Source organism: Mobula birostris, chromosome 2, assembly GCF_030028105.1.
Source record: "Mobula birostris isolate sMobBir1 chromosome 2, sMobBir1.hap1, whole genome shotgun sequence".
In the NCBI taxonomy this organism is placed as follows: Eukaryota; Metazoa; Chordata; class Chondrichthyes; order Myliobatiformes; family Myliobatidae; genus Mobula; species Mobula birostris.
Window position 1 is genome coordinate 217,866,645 of NC_092371.1, and position 19,977 is coordinate 217,886,621.

The following is a 19,977-nucleotide window of genomic DNA, read 5'->3' on the forward strand; positions in this document are numbered from 1 at the left end:
GTACAGTTTCAAAAATCTATAGTCAGGCACGTTCTCAATGTGTGTCTACTCATTGGCACAGACATACTCAGAGTCTTGATGCCAGAGATATTGGCCATGGGGGGATGGTTTATTTAACCTACCAGTGGATATTGAGGATCTTGCAGAGATGTTATTGGTGTCACTTTGTGGTGATTATGAGGGATCATTTAGATTATGAGAACACTCAGTCCTCTTTTATTGTCATTTAGAAATGCATACGTGCATTAAGAAATGATACAATGTTCCCCCAGAGTGATATCACAGAAAACAGGACAAACCAAAGACTAACAATGACAGAACCACATAACTATAACGTATAGTTACAGCAGTGCAAAACAATACCATAATTTGATAAAGAACAGAACATGAGCATGGTAAAAAAAAGTCTTAAGTCCCGATTGACTTCCGAGTCCCCGACAGTAGGCGGCAAAAGGGAGAAACTTCCTGCCATAAACTTCCAAGGCACCAACAACTGCCGATGCCTTGGAAGCAGCCGACACCAAGTCCGCCCATCTGAAAACTTCGAGCCTCCGACCATCCCCTCTGATACAGCCTCCTGAGCGCTATCCTCTGCCGAGCGCCTTTGACCTAGCCTCGGCCGCTGAAACAAGCAAAACCGAGGATTCGGGGGCTTCTGCTCCGGAGATGCCGGTTACCACACAGTAACAGCAGCAGTGAAGTGGGCATTTCAGAAGTTTCTCCAGATGTTCCTCCGTACTCTCACATCCGTCTCCATCAAATCAGAATTGTGCACGGTCCCCTACTTGACAGATTACAGATATCATTCGCCAGAGAGGCCGCGCACACTGCATCGCGCTGCCATCTTCTCCTAGGGTAATCTCTAAATGGATAATTGATTTCCCTAATATGTATCCATCTCCATTCACTGCATTTTTTTCCCTTGGAAAACCATCCCAATTTTATTAAAAGAAACTGCATATTTTGTATTCCCATCTGCTGAATAAATTAATATTGCTTGGTGTATAACAGCTGCTTCCTGAGAAACATACACTTCACCGCACCAGCAGTTCACTGAGATACTGCCAATAAATATCCATGAAATAAATCTTGAGTGAGTATGCAAGTGACAGACAACGGTGAGATATGCGGGGATGGAAGAGGGGTGTTGCCAAGGGGACAGAGGTGAACAATCAATGATAAAACTGTAATCACCCTTCTCCCTTCATTTCAACTCTGCGACCCTCCCTCCTCTGTCCCCACTATCACATTGTCAACAACGCCTTCAAGTTCACGAAAGATCACCTGCTTGCAATACTCTGTTGCACCGGAGAATTGCATGTACTTGACCATACCAAGCACCCTTCAAAGATGAAGGGAATTTTTACAATGGAACTTACTTTGGTGGACACAAAGTCTCCTCCAAGAATTCCTCAATATGGTTGACATCTGTCTTGACCTCTCCATTAAAGGTCAGGAACGGAGGGTGAGTACCAGGAGCTAGGTTATGTAAATCTGCTGGTTTTCTAGAAATAGATAATAAAAATGCATTTTCAGGATTAAAGAACATCATTAATAATGTAATAATCACCGTTTTCTATCTCTCAAGTGTTCTATCACTTTCAATATTTCTATTAATTTTCTACATAGGAGAATACAGAGTTCAAGAAAAAAGAAATATCTCAAATATGTTTTCTATCAATCAAGTGTTCTATCAATGGTTTCTAAGTTTACTGAAATGAATCAGACTTCAAGTTCTCATAGGGCCACCATTTCCAGGGTTGAACACTAGAGGGCATGCATTTAAGCTGAAATGGGGCAAGCTCAAAAGGAGATGTGTGGGCCAAGATTTTTGTTGTAAGGAGAGTGTGGAAGCCTGGAATGTGCTGCGCCAGAGCGGTGGTGGAGACAAATACAATCAAAGCACTTGAGAGGCCTTTGGATAAGCACATGAACATATAGAGAATGGAGGGTTATGGACTTTGAGTAAGCAGAACGAATTAGTTTAGAATACAGTACAGCACAACATAAAGGGCCTTTGGCTCACAATGTTTTACCAATCTATATAAACCTACTCCACAATCAATCTAACCCATCCTTTCTACACAGTCTATAATCCTCCATTTTTCACTCATTCATATGCCTATCTAAGTCACATCTGCCTCTTGCCACTTTCTATGTTAGAACCTACCTCCGATATTTTCATTAAACCTTCCTCCACTCACCTTAAATGATCATCTTCTCGTATTGGCCATTGGCACCAGTCCACTTTATCTATGCTCTTCTAATCTTATATGCCTCTATCAAGTTGCCTCTCATCCTCCTTCGCTCTAAAGAGAAAAGCCCAAGCTCAACCTTTCCTTGTAAAACATGTTCGGTAATCCAGGCAGAATCTCGGTAAATCGCCTCTGCAACCTCTCTAAAGCCTCCACACGATTCCTATAATAGGACAACCATAACGGAACACAACACTTAATCCAAGTGTTCTATCTAGAGTTTTACAGAGCTACAACAGGACTCTTGAATACAATTCCCCAACTAATGAAAGCCAGCACAATACAATTTCTTAAAAGTATCAACTTGCATGGCAACCGAAAGGGATCTGTGGACTTGGTCCCCAAGATCCCTCTGTTCCTCCACATTGCTAATAGTCCTGGCATTAACCTTGTATTTCACCATCAAGTTCGATTTGCCAAAGTGTTTCACTTCAAACCTTTGTGTTGAACTCAATATGCCACTTCTTTCCCTAAACCTGCATCCCCTCCATGTCCTGTTGAAGGTACCACTACCTTCATCATTTTGTTTTGCCATCTTGAAAAACACAATATGGCTCAAGAGGCACTACCTGCCCCTCACAAAGGCATGGTGACTACCAAAGGCAGGGCAAGCCTTCTCCAAGTGCTTGTAAATCCTTGTTGCAAGAATCCTCTGCAATATTTTCCCCACTACTGATGGCAGTGGCTCCATAGTTGCCTATCATTTCCAGGAGTATCCCTATTAACAAAGGAACAACATTTGACACCCTTCATGCTTCAGGTATGACTTGTGGTGCAGGACGATGCTAAGATCATCATCAATGTTCCAGCAATCCCTTCCCTCACTTCCAATAACGACTTGGGGTCTTTCCCATCCAACTCTGTCAGCACTGCCAGGAGGGTGGTTACAATATGGTCTCATAAGAGACTCTTAGAAAAATAGAGGGCTATGTGGTAGGGAAATTCTAGGTAGTTTCCAGAGTAGGTTACGTGGTTAGCACAACATTGTGGACCAAAGGGCCTGTAATATGCTGTAGATTTCTATGTTTCTTTGTTATACCTCGTGTGTGCAGTGCCCAAAGTATGACAAGACAACTCAGAAGTGTTATAAAATTGAACATTCACAAGAATTGCATCTGTTCTGTACCAAGCTCTGGGCATGGATGCATGTGAGATAATGATGACAAATAATATAAGATTAAAATATTAAACAGAGCAAAAATGAACAGTTCAACTCTTTCTGCTTAAACCTCCAAGCAGTGGCAGTTAGTACTTTCCATTAATTTTTGCAACATTTAATTTGTGAACAAACATAATTATGCAGGATTTCTGCTTCTGACAGAAGACAAAGCAAATGAAGGCCCAGCTGTGAGAAGGAACCAACATCACAAAAGAGATGCTGTATACAAAAACACCTCATGGAAAAGGAGAAATTGAAACTCATGATCAAATGCTCGGTTGTGATGCAGTTCAAGGGCAAACTTGAAGAAAAGTTTCAAAAATTCCAAGATTCGGGGGCGGGGGGGCTGGTGATCACCATAATCAGCAACAAAGAACACAATAAATTCAGGAAAAATTTAAAAAATTTAAGGTGATTTATTTTTAAACCATTTTTTGTTATCATATTGGTACTTCTGCTCAGTTTTTGTGTTGGCATTTTCAAAGTGATATTATAAAACAAACACCATTAATGTACTTCCAAGTAGGTAATCCCATGATATTTAAAGTGGGCAGGTACAGGAGGAATACAAATATAATGACAATGTGGAGTGTGATACAGACCACCAGAATAACAATGCAAACTATCACTATATTAACCAAATGTGATATTCTGGATTGATGATATTTCTTGGTGATCAAAGAGTTGATCTATTCTCACTGCAGAGATGTGCTATGACCCAAGGAGTTTTTACTGTTGCACAATATTTCATTGTTGTCTTAGTTTTTGAAACTACATGTTTTACATTATGGTTTACATCTACCAACTTTTAGTCCCTTACCTCTTCAGGTCAACTGTTGTGACATTGAATACAACACCTTTCAGCCATAGAATCATAAAGAGGCGCTGGGAAAAGGGGCAATTACCAATACTCTCTCCATCAATGCCAGCCTGCAGGAGAAAAGAGAAAGACTTCAAACTAGCTGCAACACCTACAACACTAACATATTTTACATTTATTTTCACAGCTTTGTAATTCCCAATAGTCAGGCTTGCAGGAACTCTGTGCAAGGTCCTTGACAATTAAGCATTTTCACTTTCTAGACCACAATAGAAAGAATCCCTATCACTGATCCAAAAAGGTTACATCAACAAATCAAGAATATGACTGGTAAAAAGCTCCTCTGTTCTTCAAGTGGATGTTTGAAAGCAAAGAATGGTACCATTATCAGGGAAAAAGATGAGATTATGAACAGATGGACTGAGTATATTCAGGAATTGTTTGAAGACGATCGAAGTGAAAAACCAGAAATTAAGAAAAACATTGAAGGTCCAAGTATTTTAAAATCTGAAGTTCGTAATGCAATAAATAAGATGAAGAAAGGAAAGGTAGCAGGTCCTGATGAGTTAGTAATAGAACAAATTATCGCCCTTGAAGATTATGGAATTGAAAAACTTACTGATTTAATCAATGACATTTATGAGACTGGAATCATACTGGAAGAGATGAAAAAAAAATCAGTATTTTATCACTCTTCCTAAGAAACCTGGAGCAACAGAATGTGAATTACATAGGACTATAAGTTTAATGAGTCATATCAACAAGATACTTCTAAGAATTTTGATGACAAGAGCTAAAAGTAAGATACAAGCTGAAGTAGGCAAAGAACAATGTGGTTTTGTGAAAGACAAAGGTACAAGAAATGCAATATTGATGTTAAGGATACTATCAGAATGAGCTATTCAAGTGCAAAAAGATTTGTTTGTTTTATCGACTACACAAAAGCATTTGATAAAGTGAAGCACAGTAAGTTATTTGAAATATTACAGAACACTCTAGATCTAGATTCGAAAGACCTCTGCCTAATCAGAAATCTGTACTGGGAACAAACTGCCACAGTAAGAATAGATGGAGAAGTGAGTCAGTTTACAAAAATCAAGAGAGGCGTTAGACAAGGGTTTGTTTTCTCCCCTGATTTATTTAATGTGTACAGTGAAACAATATTACAAAAAATAAGAGATCTTGGGAATCAAATTTGGCGGTGAAAACATCAATAATTTCATTTATGCAGATGATACTGTGTTAATTGCAAGTATGGAGGAAGAACTACAAAATTTAATTGATATAATTGTTGAAGAAAGTGCAAAAATGGGTCTATCAATTGCAAAAAGACAGAATGTATGGTGATATCCAAAAATGAGAATCCTATCTGCAGGCTGAGAATAAACGGGGAAGACAAAAAACAAGTACAGAACTTTTGCTACTTAGGAAGCTGGGTGACATCAGATGGCAGATGCGACATGGACATCAAAAGAAGAATAGGGATGGCAAAAGACACCTTTACGAGAATGAAAAGTATACTGACCAATACTAAACGAGGCATGACAACCCACCTCAGATGTTACGTTTATCCAGTTATGCTAAATGGCTCAGAATGTTGGACCAAATCTAGTAACATGAGGAAACAAATTGCAGTAGCAGAGATATGGTTTTTGAGGAGGACGCAAAGAATATCATGGACGAAACGAATATCTAACGAGGACGTCATGAACAGAGCAAACACAAAAAGAGAAATAATGTATGAGATCATGAAAAAGCAACATAACTTCATTGGACATGTGATTAGGAAAGAGGAGTTAGAATGCACGGTAATTATGGGAAGATTGAAGGGAAGAAAGCAAGAGGAAGGCAAAGACAAACGATGATGGATACAGCAGCCAGAGAACTGGAAATGAATACCAGTGAATTGATCCACTTGACCAGAAACAGGAGAGTGTGGGCCATGGCAGTCAAAGCTCAAACTGGGCATGGCATCTGATGATGATGATGATGATGAGACAGTAAATTCAGGAAAATTCATATGATTTACCCAAAAATTTTAGGAATGATTTATTTCTAAGCCCTTTTCGTTATTGTCTTGGTAATTCTGTTGAGTTTTTGTGTTAGTGTTTTCAATGAGGCATCATAAACCAAACAATATTAATGAAATTTCAAATAGGTAATTCCACGGTGTTATTCAAAGCTGGCGACAAGTTCTTCCTGAGCATAAAATTAATATGAATAAGTAACTTGCCTGCACAGCACGAGATCGCTGAGCAAGTTGGAGACATTCCCATGTCAAATTTATGCACCAAGTTTAAAAAGAGCTTGGGGTCTTTCAGAACTTATCAGTGGGTTGCAATCATTATGAATTTAGTAAGTATGTTGAGTTGGTCTTCGCTGTGAAAAGCACCAACAGTATGCCAGAAATTCAAGTGTCAGAGGGCAGAACTGAGTGTAGCTGTTAATATCAAGGAGAAGGTGCTTGGGAAGCTGAAAGGTATCAAGGCAAATGAGTCATCTGAGTCAGATGGAATACACTTCAGCAATCTGAAAGAGGTAGCTGAAGAGATTGTGGAGGCATTAGTAATGATCTTTCAAGAGGGTGAGCAGCCAGTTGTCTTGGTACATGTTGGTACCAATGACATAGATAGGACAAAGCAGGAGGTCCTGAAGAGAGATTTCCAGGAGTTAGGAAGGAAGCTGAGAAGCAGGACCTCCAGGGTAGTAATCTCGGGATTGCTACCTGTGCCACGTGCTAGCGAGGGCAAGAGTAGTCGGATCAGGCAGATGAATGCGTGGCTGAGAGACTGGTGTAGGGGGCAGGGCTTCAGATTCTTGGATAATTGGGATCTCTTCTGGGGGAAGTATGATCTGTTCAAAAAGGACAGGTTACACCTGAACCGGAAGGGGACCAATATCCTGGCGGGAAAGTTTAATAGAGCTGTTAGGGAGGGTTTAAACTAATTTGGCAGGGGGATGGGAACCGGAATGATAGAGCGGAGGTAGGGGAAAACAGAAATAAATCTAAGATAGTGAGCAGTAAAGATGTCAGGAAAGACAGGCAGGTGATGGGGCAAATTTGTAGCCATTGGGATGAGTTGCAGTGCAATAAAGTTGCAGTGAAATCAAAGCAAGAAGTATCAAATACTGGTCTTAAGGTGTTGTACTTAAGTGCACGCAGCATAAGGAATAAGGTGGATGATCTTGTTGTACAGCTACAGATTGGCAGGTATGATATTGTGGCCATCACTGAGACCTGGCTAAAGGATGCATGTCTCTGGGAGCTGAACGCCCAAGGATACACGGTGTATTGGAAGGATAGGAAGGTAGGCAGAGGGGGAGGCATGGCTTTATTGGTAAGAAATGATATTAAATCATTAGAAAGAGGTGATATAGGATCAGAAGGTGCAGAATCTTTATGGGTTGAGCTAAGAAATAGCAGGGGTAAAAGGACCCTGATGGCAGTTATTTACAGGCCTCCAAACAGCTGCAGGGATGTGGACTACAAATTACAACTGGAAATAGAAAAGGCTTGTCAGAAGGGCAGTGTTATGATAATTGTGGGGGATTTTAACATGCGAGTAGATTGGGAAAATCAGGTCAGCACTGGATCTCAAGAGAGAATTTGTAGAATGTCTGCGAGATGGCTTTTTAGAACAGCTTGTTGTTGAGCCTACTAGGGGATCGGCTGTACTGGATTGGGTATTGTGTAATGAACCGGAGGTGATTAGAGAGATTGAGGTGAAGGAACCCTCAGGAGGCAGTGATCATAACATGATTGAGTTCACTGTGAAATTAGAAAAAGAGAAGCCGAAATCTGATGTGTCGGTATTTCAGTGGAGTAAAGGAAATTACAGTGGCATGAGAGAGGAACAGGCCAAAGTTGACTGGAAAGGCACATTGGCGAGAAAGACAGCAGAGCAGCAGTGGCTGGAGTTTATGCGAGAAATGAGGAATGTGCAAGACAGGTATATTCCAAAAAAGAAGAAATTTTCGAGTGGAAAAAGGATGCAACCGTGGTTGACAAGAGAAGTAAAAGCCAAAGTTAAAGCAAAAGAGAGGGCATACAAGGAAGCAAAAATTAGTGGGAAGAGAGAGGATTGGGAAGTTTTTAAAACCTTACAAAAGGAAACCAAGAAGGTCATTAAGAGAGAAAAGATTAACTATGAAAGGAAGCTAGCAAATAATATCAAAGAGGATACTAAAAGCTTTTTCAAGTATATAAAGAGTAAAAGACAGGTGAGAGTAGATATAGGACCAATAGAAAATGATGCTGGAGAAATTGTAATGGGAGATGAGGAGATGGCAGAGGAACTGAACAAGTATTTTGCATAAGTCTGCACTGAGGAAGACAGCAGTATACCGGACACTCAAGGGTAGCAGGGAAGAGAAGTGTGCACAGTCACAATTCCAACAGAGAAAGTACTCAGGAAGCTGAATAGGCTAAAGGTCGATAAATCTCCTGGACCAGATGGAATGCACCCTCGTGTTCTGAAGGAAGTAGCTGTGGAGATTGTGGAGGCATTAGCGATGATCTTTCAGAAGTCGATAGATTCTGGCATGGTCCCGGAGGACTGGAAGATTGCAAATGTCACTCCGCTTTTTAAGAAGGGGGCAAGGAAGCAAAAAGGAAATTATAGGCCTGTTAGCTTGACATCGGTGGTTGGGAAGTTGTTGGAGTCGATTGTCAAGGATGAGGTTACAGAGTACCTGGAGGCACATGACAAGATAGGCAGAACTCAGCATTTATTCCTTAAAGGAAAATCCTGCCTGACAAACCTATTACAATTTTTTGAGGAAATTACCAGTAGGCTAGACAAGGGAGATGCAGTGGATGTTGTATATTTGGATTTTCAGAAGGCCTTTGACAAGGTGCCACACATGAGGCTACTTATCAAGATAAGAGCCCATAGAATTACGGGAAAGTTACATACGTGGATAGAGCATTGGCTGATTGGCAGGAAACAGAGAGTGGGAATAAAGGGATCCTATTCTGGTTGGCTGCCGGTTACCAGTGGTGTTCCGCAGGGTGTACATCAACAATTTAGATTATGGAATAGATGGCTTTGTGGCTAAGTTTGCTGACGATACAAAGATAGGTGGAGGGGCTGGTAGTGCTGAGGAAACGAAGAGTCTGCAGAGAGACTTGGATAGATTGGAAGAATGGTAAATGAAGTACAATGTTGGAAAGTGTATGGTTATGCACTTTGGCAGAAGAAATAAATGGGCAGAATATTATTTAAATGGGGAAAGAATTCAAAGTTCTGAGATGCAACGGGACTTGGGAGTCCTCGTACAGGATACCCTTAAAGTTAACCTCCAGGTTGAGTCGGTAGTGAAGAAGGCAAATGCAATGTTGGCATTCATTTCTAGAGGAATAGAGTATAGGAGCAGGGATGTGATGTTGAGGCTCTATAAGGCACTGGTGAGACCTCACTTGGAGCACTGTGGGCAGTTTTGGTCTGCTTATTTAAGAAAGGATGTGCTGACATTGGAGAGGGTACAGAGAAGATTCACTAAAATGATTCCGGGAATGAGAGGGTTAACATATGAGGAACGTTTGTCTGCTCTTGGACTGTATTCCTTGGAGTTTAGAAGAATGAGGGGAGACCTCATAGAAACATTTTGAATGTTAAAAGGCATGGACAGAGTGGATGTGGCAAAGTTGTTTCCCATGATGGGGGAGTCTAGTACGAGATGGCATGACTTCAGGATTGAAGGGCGTCCTTTCAGAACAGAAATGCGAAGAAATTTTTTTAGTCAGAGGGTGGTGTATCTATGGAATTTGTTGCCACGGGCAGCAGTGGAGGCTAAGTCATTGGGTGTATTTAAGGCAGAGATTGATAGGTATCTGAGTAGCCAGGGCATCAAAGGTTATGGTGAGAAGGCAGGGGAGTGGGACTAAATAGGAGAAAATGGATCAGCTCATGATAAAATGGTGGAGCAGACTCGATGGGCTGAATGGCCTACTTCTGCTCCTTTGTCTTATGGTCTTAAGAATCATTAGAATCTAGAATGTTTCTAAAGGATAGGAGAATTGCAGAAGTCACTCCACTGTTTAGAAAGGAAGGGAAGATTTGGAGTCCATTATTAAGGATAAGGATGAGGATGATAAAGTAGGCCAAAGTCAGCATGCTTTCCTAACGGGGAAATCTTGCCTGAGAAATCTGTTGGAATTCTTTGAGAAACAACAGGTAGGACAGACAAAGGAGAGGCAGTGGATGTTGCTTACTTGGATTTTCAGAAGGCCTTTGACAAGGTGCCACACATGAGGCTGCTTAACAAACTAAGAGCCCATGGTATGACAGGAAAGATGAGAATGGATAGAAGATTGGCTGACTGCCATGAGGCAAAGAGAAGAAATAAAGGTGGCCTATTCTGGGTGACGGTCGGTAACTAGTGGTGTTCATCAGGGATCGGTATAGGGACAGCTTCTTTTCACAATATATGTCAACGATTTAGATGATGGAATTGATGGCTTTGTGGCCAAGCGTGTGGATAATGTGAAGATTGGTGGAGGGCAGGTAGTTTCGAGGAAGTAGAGAGGCTACAGAAGGATTTAGATTAGGAGAATGGGCAAAGAAGTGGCAGATGGAATACAGTGTAGGGAATTGCATAGTCATGCACTTTGGTAGAAGGAATAAAGGCGTAGACTGTTTCCCAAATGGAGGAAATTCAAAAATCAGAGATGCAAAGGGACTTGGGAGCCCTTGTACAGGATTCCCTGAAGGTTAACTTGCAGACCGAGTCAGTGAGGAGGAGGAAGTTTTTTGGTGGGTGGTGAATGTGTGGAATTCATTGTCTAGGATGGCCAAGTCACTCAATATATTTAAAGCGGAATTCACGATTAGTCAGAATGTCAAAAGCTTCGGGAAAAGGCAGGGGAATGGGGTTGAGAAGGGTAATAAATGAGCACTGATGGAATGGCGGAACAGACTTGAGGGGCCAAATGGCTTAATTCAGCTGCAATATCTTATGCTCTTATCATCTAATTTAACTGAAAGATTCAGGTCATTTCCATACTGGCTTATGATACCCTTCTGATGGGCAATACAGATTACGGAAATTCTTCTTTACAGAATTAACAGATGACTCCCCAAAAATCCGAGACACAGAATAAAATCCACACTTACGAAATCCATGTTAGAAATATGTTAAATAAATAAACACAAAATGTGAAGGAAGCAATAAACATTATCTTTATTTTCAGTTTGCATTTCTTGACACACAAGTAGATCCGTCAGGATCTTTTCTTTTAAACATGATGGGCTCATTTTGGTTACCCACTATACCCCAACCCATCAAGCAGTTCCAGTTTTTTTTAAACCCTCGGGGTGTGCAAAAGAGAGCTCCAAAGTTTAAGTATAGATTGCAAATCTGAAGGCTGGTAGGTGATAAGTGGAGACTTAAAAGGCTGCAGTTGCTGAAATCTGAGAAGTAAAGGGGATGGCAAGTGGAAATGGTGATGTGAATTCCTTATCTATTCCAATCCATCACTTGCTCACCTTCAGGTTTATCCTGCTCCTGATCACAGCATCTCCAGTCACGTAAATGGAGCTGATGGCCATTTATAAAATTTAGTGACAAAGCCATCTCTTCAAAGGCAACCCAGCAGCCAATCTGCTACCATTACTGTTAAGAAAAGCATACCCTGAAGAAACAAATCTCCACTTACAAATTAGGATTTGGCCTAGCAGTCATTGTGATATGCAAGCCAGGGCAGTATGATATGGAGAGCAAGCTTTTGCCCATGCAGCAAGCTCCCCCTCTCCGTGTCGCTAATGGATCCAAAGGAACAGCACCAGTAAGTGTTGTGGGAGTTGCCAGTCAACATTGAACTCAACGTTGGTCTATCTGAGCTCTGGATTTTTCACTCGGGGTTTACGCCCAAGGCCTTCCCCAAGAATGGGAAAGCTGCCTTGCGGAGGCTTGTGTTCAGAGTTTTCCTTCTCCTAGATGAGCTGCTCCATCTGCCTGAAGCAACTGGTTTTAAGGCACCATTAACCTACCTTTGCTCCTCCTCCTGTCAGTACAAGTGTTTCCTCCTGACTTAGGCTGCGTCCACACTAGACCGGATAAATCCGTAACCGAAGCTTTTTTCCTCTTCATTTTGACCCTCCGTCCACACTGAAATGGCGTTTTCCTCCCCTGAAAATGGAGCTTTTCTAAAACACTCTCCAGTGTTTAAATCTGAAAACGCCGGTTGGCCATTGTAGTGTGTACAGTAGGGGTCACCAACCCGTCGATCGCGATCGACCGGTCGATCTTTGAGATTTTCCCAGTAGATCCCAAAGAAAAATCAAAAATAAATACACAAATACTGTTGTAATGTGAGCATTATAAAAGTAAGTAATACTAATTAGGATAATGGTAATATAGCAATATTTTCACTAAAAAGCTGTTTGTAAAGAGAGATTGTTTCTGGGTTGCGTGGTTTAGTTCCGTTCTTTCTGCCCAGTGCGCATGTGTGTAGTTCCCCCGCCATGCACCGCGTTTTCAGCGTAGCCTGTGCCGCATCAAAGTGACCAATCAGATTAGGTAAGAGTACAAACTGTTGCAAACATCAATATACGGCAGTATCCCCAACCTCCGGGCTGCAGCAATTCGTGCCTGGAAAGTTGAGCTGAAATTGGGGTTGAAGGCCCAGCAATCGTTTTTCACAAAATATGTTGCTCAAAATAAGGCTGCTATTGAAGCATCATTTCGTGTAAGTCACCTTTTGGCTAAACACAAGAAGCCTTTTACAGATGGTGATTTATTCAAGGAAGCAATGGTCATTACCGCAGAGACTGTTTTTAATAACTTTAAAAACAAAAACGGCATCACAACCGCAATACATAATATACTGCTTGGCCCTGCAACAGTGACAAGGAGGGTAGAGTCACCGTCAGAGGACGTGAATATTTTTCATGACAGTTCGATGAATCCCTGGGTGTAATGCAAACAGCTCAGCTTGTTGTATTTGTCAGAATGGCTTTCCAGGATTTTACAACAAAGGAGGACCTCCTCACTCTTTTGCAATTAAAGGAGAGAACGAGAGGTGAGGATATTTACAAAGAGTTTAAAAAAATGTCCATGAAAATGACATCCCCATTCATAAAGTGGTGGCAATTACTACTAATGGGGCCCCAGCAATGTGCGGTGTGTGCGTTAGTTTTATAGCACTGAAAGTCAGTGCCTACTTCAGGTCAACTTATCTACATGAAATTGCATTTCACAGATGAAAATTATTAAATCTAAGTACAGGAGCTGACTTACTGACAGACACCTCACTAGGGTTGCCAACTTTCTCACTCCCAAACAAGGGACAAAAGTAGCAGTCAAATCCCAGGACATTTGTGTTTACCCCGAGAAAGACTACAATGACCATGAAGCCTTGTGCGGGCACCTGTGTGCGCATGCGCATATGTGCTGATTTTCTTTTACCCCACGAATCGGTTTTGGCTTACTTTTCATTATTTCTACTTTATATAGGCTGTGTATTTATCATATCATTCCTGCTTTTACTATATGTTAGTGTTATTTTAGGTTTTATGTGTTATTTGGTATGATTTGGTACTTTTTTTGGGTCTGGGAATGCTCAAAATTTTTTTCCATATAAATTAATGATAATTGCTTCTTCGGCATAAAGCATTTTGGCACGAACGGTTTCATAGGAGCGCTCTACCTTAGCAGGGGGAATACGGGACAGTTGGCAACCCTACACCTCACAGACTGTCTCAGACTGGCTGTCTGTAGTTATGAGCCAAATTTCAGGGAACTAGCAGAAGTATTCAGCCCCAGTCATCACACTGAGTGCAACAGTCAATTTTTATTCATTTATTTTTCGTGTTGAAATAAAATTAAATAATGAAACTTAGAATTAAAGGTGTGAAGTATTGTAATATTCTTAAAGAAATACAGCTATGACCTGTTTGATATGCTAGTTAGTGTTTTCTTGTTTGAATTAATTTGAAAGTTTGACAAAAGTATTTTGTGTAATTCAAATACGATTCGCCCAAATAAAAGGCCTCAAATTGGAAGTACAGTCTGAGCTGTTTTTTTTCTAAACGATTTAGTAGGGAGATCTTGCCTTTCACTAAGGTCAAGGTAGGAGATCTTGGGCTTAAAAAGCCTGGTGACCACTATTGTAATGAATAAAAATCTTCCTTCAAGAACTAAGTAGAATACCTTTTTAAATTCTCATCCAACAAAATCATTGGAACATACAGAATTAAATTCTGTGACAATGGCATACTATAATCTCAGCAGAGACAGCACAACGGTCGCTTCTGCACAGTAGCATAGTTGGTAGTGCTGACACTTCATAGCTCCAGTGACCCTAGTTTGATCCTAACTTCCAGTGTGGAGAGTGCATATTCTGCCTTTGATTGCACGGGTTTCCTCTGGGTGCTCCAGTTTATTCCCATGTCACAAAGATAAGAGTGTTGATGAGTTAAGTGATCACTGTATGTGTAGGTGAGCGGTGGTATCTGGGAGAAATTAATAGGAATGTTGTAAGAATAAAATGGGATTGGTGTAAGATTAGTGTACAGTAGGTTATTGGGCTTAAAAAGGTTGGTGACCACTAGTGTGCAGGGTAACCGGCTAATTTTATAAACGCTGTCGTGACGTGCTGGAACAGATGGTGGCGGCAGCGCCGCATTTCATTGAAAGCAACCTCCAACACCACAACAACAATATCTGACAACAGATGTGTAACATCCTAATGTAAATTGTATGGAAATACAAGATAACACTGATGCAGACATGTTTTATACATTTAACAAGGCGCTTCATTAATGCATTGCTTGTGCAAACATTCAATAGATGCAAACGTCACTTTTGCCCAGCAACTCGTTTTATTGCACGTTAAGTACAGCAAAATAATACAAAGACATGGCAAAAGTAAAGGCAAACAAATGAGGTAACAGGAAATTTCACTTTTGCTCAGTAACAAGCCTTATTGCATTTAGTTGTAGCTGTCTTCCCTTTCATCGGTTAAGAGACTATTGCTGCAGGAAATGTTTCTGGACAAACGCGCACCAAGTCTTTCGTTTGGCAATTTCCTTTAAGTTTTTCTAGTCTGTAACTGGACAAACATGCACCAAGTATACTGTTTCCTCTTCGCTTGTTTTCTGTGTGTCCTGTGCATGCCCAGTAGGAGGAGATTTGCCAAAATATCCGTTTTAATGTAGACACAGGTATTTCCAAAAACGCCTGGTGTAGACGCCTATCGTTTTTACATGAAACCGGCGTTTTCAAAATTATCCAGTCTAGTGTGGATGTAGCCTCAGTAGCCAAGCCATATGTGAAGAGCAGGAGCCAGACTTGGTTGTCAGAGTCCATTTGAGACGTATGCCGTTGGAAAAATTTAATAGGTAATGTGAGCTTGTCCCACTACCACTCTCTGCTACAACAACATTGAGGAACCTTGCTGCTACCAAACTTGTTGAATATCGCCATCATTTTCTGCAGTGACTGCAGTGAACCTGCTCCATCTGTCATAATTTGCACCTGAAGGTACAAATAACATAATGGCCTTGAAAACCTTGTAAACTGCACTCTTCCATTCGGGGCACTGGAAATTTTAATCATCACTCAGGTGCAAACCAAGTCCATGTTGGAAAATTCAGACCTCACATCTCAGAACTGCAGTACTATGTTATTAATTCCAAGCTGGCTGCATTTAGATTGCAAAGGTATTTTTTCCTCTTGGTGAGAAGAAATGGGCTTGAATTCTTAAAAAGAATTGTGCTTCTGCTTATTCTCATGCCATCACAGTGAGATTGAAACTTGACTCATCAGGTTTGTGTAAAATTCCTTTGTGCACTAGCTTAATTCAATTGATAACCTGTCTTAAATGACTCATTTCTCTTCATAAAAATCATGCCTTAAACAGTGCACTAAAATAAAGTGGAACTTCAGCCAAATGCACAATCATTGGGCTTTACATTTAAGCAAAACCTTTCAAGCAATTACTGATGAAGGGTCTCGGCCTGAAACATTGCATTTATTCCCCTCCATAGATAATGCTATTCATTTCCATTGATGCTGCCTGATGAGTTCTCCAGCATTTTGCGTGTTACTCAAACAATTCTAATCTTCTTTACCTGTTGCCAGAAATTATTTATATGTGCAATAAATCTCAATGAGAGGAAGGTTGCTTGAAAGTGAGTCCTTAGGTTGTGGGAATATTTCAGTGATAGGGCAAGTGAAGTTGAAAGTTATCCCCTTTGGCTCAACAGCCTGATGGTTGAGGGGTAACGACTGTTCCTAAACCTGGTTTTTGTGGGTCCTAAGGCTCTTGGACTTTCTTCACAATGGCAGCAGCGAAAAGAGAGCATGACCTGGGTGATTTGGATGCCGCTTTCCTGCAACGACACTCCATGTAGATTTATTCAATGGTGGGGAGGGCTTTAGCCGTGATGGTCCGGGCTGTATCAACTACTTTATATAGGATTTTCCATTCAAGAGCATTGGTGTTTTCATACTAGGGTGTGATGCAGCCAGTCAATATACTCTCTACCACACATCTATAGAAGTCTGTCAAAGTTTTAAATGGCATGAAACTTCTAAGGATGAAGTGCTTTCTTTGTACTTGCACTCACGTGCTGGGCACAGGACAAGTTCTCTTAAATTATAGCACCGAAGAATTTAAAGTTGCTGCCTCTCTCCACCTCTGATCGCCCAATGAGGACTGGCTCATGGACCTCTGGTTTCCTCCTCTTGAGGTCAATAATCAGCTCCTTGGTTTTGTTGACAGTGAGTGAGAGGTTGTTACTGTGGCACCACTCAAGCCAGATTTTCAATCTCCCTCCTTAATGCTGATTCACAACCACCTTTGATTCGGCATACAACAGTGGTGTTGTCAGCAACCTGAATATGGCACTGGAGCTGTGCTTAGCCACATGGTCATAGGTGTAAAGCGAGTAGAGCAGGGGGCTAAGCACACAGCCCTGTGGTGCACCTGTGCTGATGGAGATTGTGGAGGAGATGTTGTTGCTAATCTAAACTGACTGGGGTCATGCAAAATATTCAAACAAAAAAAGTTTGTTTTTCCTTAAAAGAAACAATTATAGGACAAGAAACTCTTTGCTTTCCAAATCAAACCGGTATATTTATCTAAACCTCAGAGTTTTTAAGTTGGAAAATTTTCATCCACAGGTAATTAAATAATTCCTCATGGCTCAGCAGAACTACTGATATAAACCACTTTCAAAAGGAGATGCATGCAACTGGACAGTAAGATCAAAGAGGTTAATTAATCAAAGCACAATGCCAGTTGTTAATTGAATACAGGGCAAACAGTTCTTCAGAAATCACATTATTTCAAATCAACCCTGAGCATCAGTACTTCCTTTTGGTTAAGCTGTTAAAAGCTATAATAATCCTAGGAGAAGAGTGCAAACAAATCCATCTGAATTACATGGCTCTAAATTCCTTGTTGTAATGAATAATCACTGTGCTTTTGTGATTTTACAGATTCTACCTTGACAGGGAATGCTCTAAAACAGAACACAGCTGTGCTTTTGTTAGAACTCCATTCACTGCTTGTCTGAAAACAGCTGACACATTAGTCCCTGTAGATATTACTGCACTGAAGGATGCAAATAACAGGAGGCTTCAGTCACATTATATAAAAAAAGGAATAATTTGTGGATTTGGTAGGAATTCTTTCACAATGGAAAAAAATGAGTTTAACAGAAAATTGGAAGCAATAAAATTAATCCTAACGTGTTTATTGGGCTCTCCTTTAGTTTTCTGTCTCTTCTTTCTTGTTGCGGAATGGCAGGTTGGAGTTCTGGATGGGTGATGTTAGTTTTTGTGGGGGGAGGTGGTTGGGGACTTGGGGTCTGATGTTCTTGTTTTTTGTGTGTGGGGTATCTGTTACTTTTTGTGTACAAGAGGGTGTTGGGGGTTTGAAGTTAATGTAGCTCTTCTTTTCTGTAAGAGGCGGCATTGGGGTTTGATGTCATTGTCGCTATTTGTGAGGTGGGGGTGAGGGTTTGTGAGTTTCATTTCTTTTTCCTTTCCGTGAGGGGAGGGGTGGATGTCTTTTCTTCCAACAACTCCCTTGTTTTTTTGTCCTGCATTTCGTGGCTACAGAATATCAAGAGTTCTCCACTTCCTAGCCTGGTAGGGTCAGTCAAGGGTGCAGCCCGTGCCTGAAAGCAATCCCAAACTGTAGTGCTTCTACAATACAATTCTTAACAATTGTACCCAACAGCAAGTGGGCAAAAGGACTTTAGCTCAATGAGCCGTGGACATGGCCAGATAAAGTGAAAGAAGTTTATTTACATTTCAGTGCTCTGGAAGTCTTAGGCTAAGTCCACACTAGACGGGATAGTCTTGAAAACGCCGATTTTGCGTAAAAACGATAGGCGTCCACACGAGGCATTTTTGAAAATGCCTCCGTCCACAATAAAACGGGCATTTGGGCGAATCTCCTCCTACTGGGCATGCACAGGACACATCTACAGAAAACAAGCGAAGAGTAAATGGTATACTACTTCTGTTTCCGCGGCGGCGTTGTGATATTTCCATTGGTCAAAAACTAGAGTACTTACAACAACAGCGAAAGGAAGTTTTCAATAATGTCTTCGAGGAATACAAAGAAAACCTCCGCTGGAAAAAGCAGACCAGACTTCTTTGTTTGGACAGACGATGAAGTCCAGCTGCTTCTGTGAGTTACAAATGACTACAAGGTCAGCAAAGCAGTGGAGAACATGGGACTGGGAGCCGTGCCAAACCAAATACAACGACATCCTTGACCGCTATAAAGAACGCTATATGCATTCAAGAAAACAATGAAATGCCGCGCTGCCACCACCACCTGTTCTGGCACCTCATGACAGCGTTTTTAAAAAGCTCCAGTTACTCTGTACACACTACACCACCCAATCAGCGTTTTTCAGATTTACACACTCTGGACAGCGTTTTAGAAAAGCTCCGTTTTCGGGGGAGGAAAACGCCGTTTCAGTGTGGACGGAGGGTTAAAGTGAAGAGAAAGAGCTTCGGTTACGGATTTATCGGGTCTAGTGTGAATGTAGCCTAAGAAACATATAGCTAAAGGTCAGGAGCTACTGAAGGACAGAGACACAAGGCAGTGTTTATGCAAATGAACAGGATGTATGATGCTCTTATTCAAATACAGAGATAGTCAAGACTTAGCACCCACTAATAAAAAACTTAGAATCAGGCTTAATATCATCGGCATAAGTTGTGAAATTTGTATTTATCATGCATTGCGTTGCAATTCTAACAGAGAAAAAAACCCAAGTTACATTAAGTGTATGTAAGACTATAAGATCATAAGATATAGGAGCAGAAGTAGGCCATATGGATCATCAAGTCTGCTCCACCATTCAACCATGGGCTGATCCAATTCTTCAAGTCATCCCCACTCCCCTGTCTTCACCCCATACCCTTTGATGCCTGGCTAATCAAGAACATGTCTATTCAACAGTTAAGTTAAAATTAGTGCAAAAAAAAGTAGTGAGTTAGTTTTCATGGGTTCAATGTCCATTTAGGAATTGTATGGCACAGGGGAAGAAGCTGTTCCTGAATCGCTGCGTGTGTGCCTTCAGGCTTCTGTACCTCCTACCTGATGACCGAAGGGAATTCCCGCTATTTTCTTGATTTTGTTTTTGTTAAGAATTGTCCCAAATAAATTGCTGCTCTGTCCCAATTAACCAGAATCCACTGTATTTACAATTGCTAACCCATGGCAGTCTGATAACAGCCTTAACAGCCATTACATGGGTAGCAAAACAAACCTT

At 41.0% G+C, this 19,977-nt stretch overlaps 1 protein-coding gene across 4 annotated transcripts in view; it reads right to left on the reverse strand.

Moving 5' to 3' along the window:
• The window catches only part of LOC140194071 (chloride intracellular channel protein 5-like), a 145,525-nt gene that overhangs the window by 25,071 nt on the left and 100,477 nt on the right, over nt 1–19,977 (reverse strand). For all 4 annotated transcript variants that reach the window (XM_072251464.1, XM_072251465.1, XM_072251467.1 and 1 more), the window contains exons 2-3: nt 4,235–4,344; nt 1,380–1,505 (exon numbers count right to left, since the gene is read on the reverse strand). In XM_072251464.1, the coding sequence (XP_072107565.1) occupies nt 1,380–1,505; nt 4,235–4,344 (236 nt within the window). The remainder of the gene's footprint in view (nt 1–1,379; nt 1,506–4,234; nt 4,345–19,977) is intronic.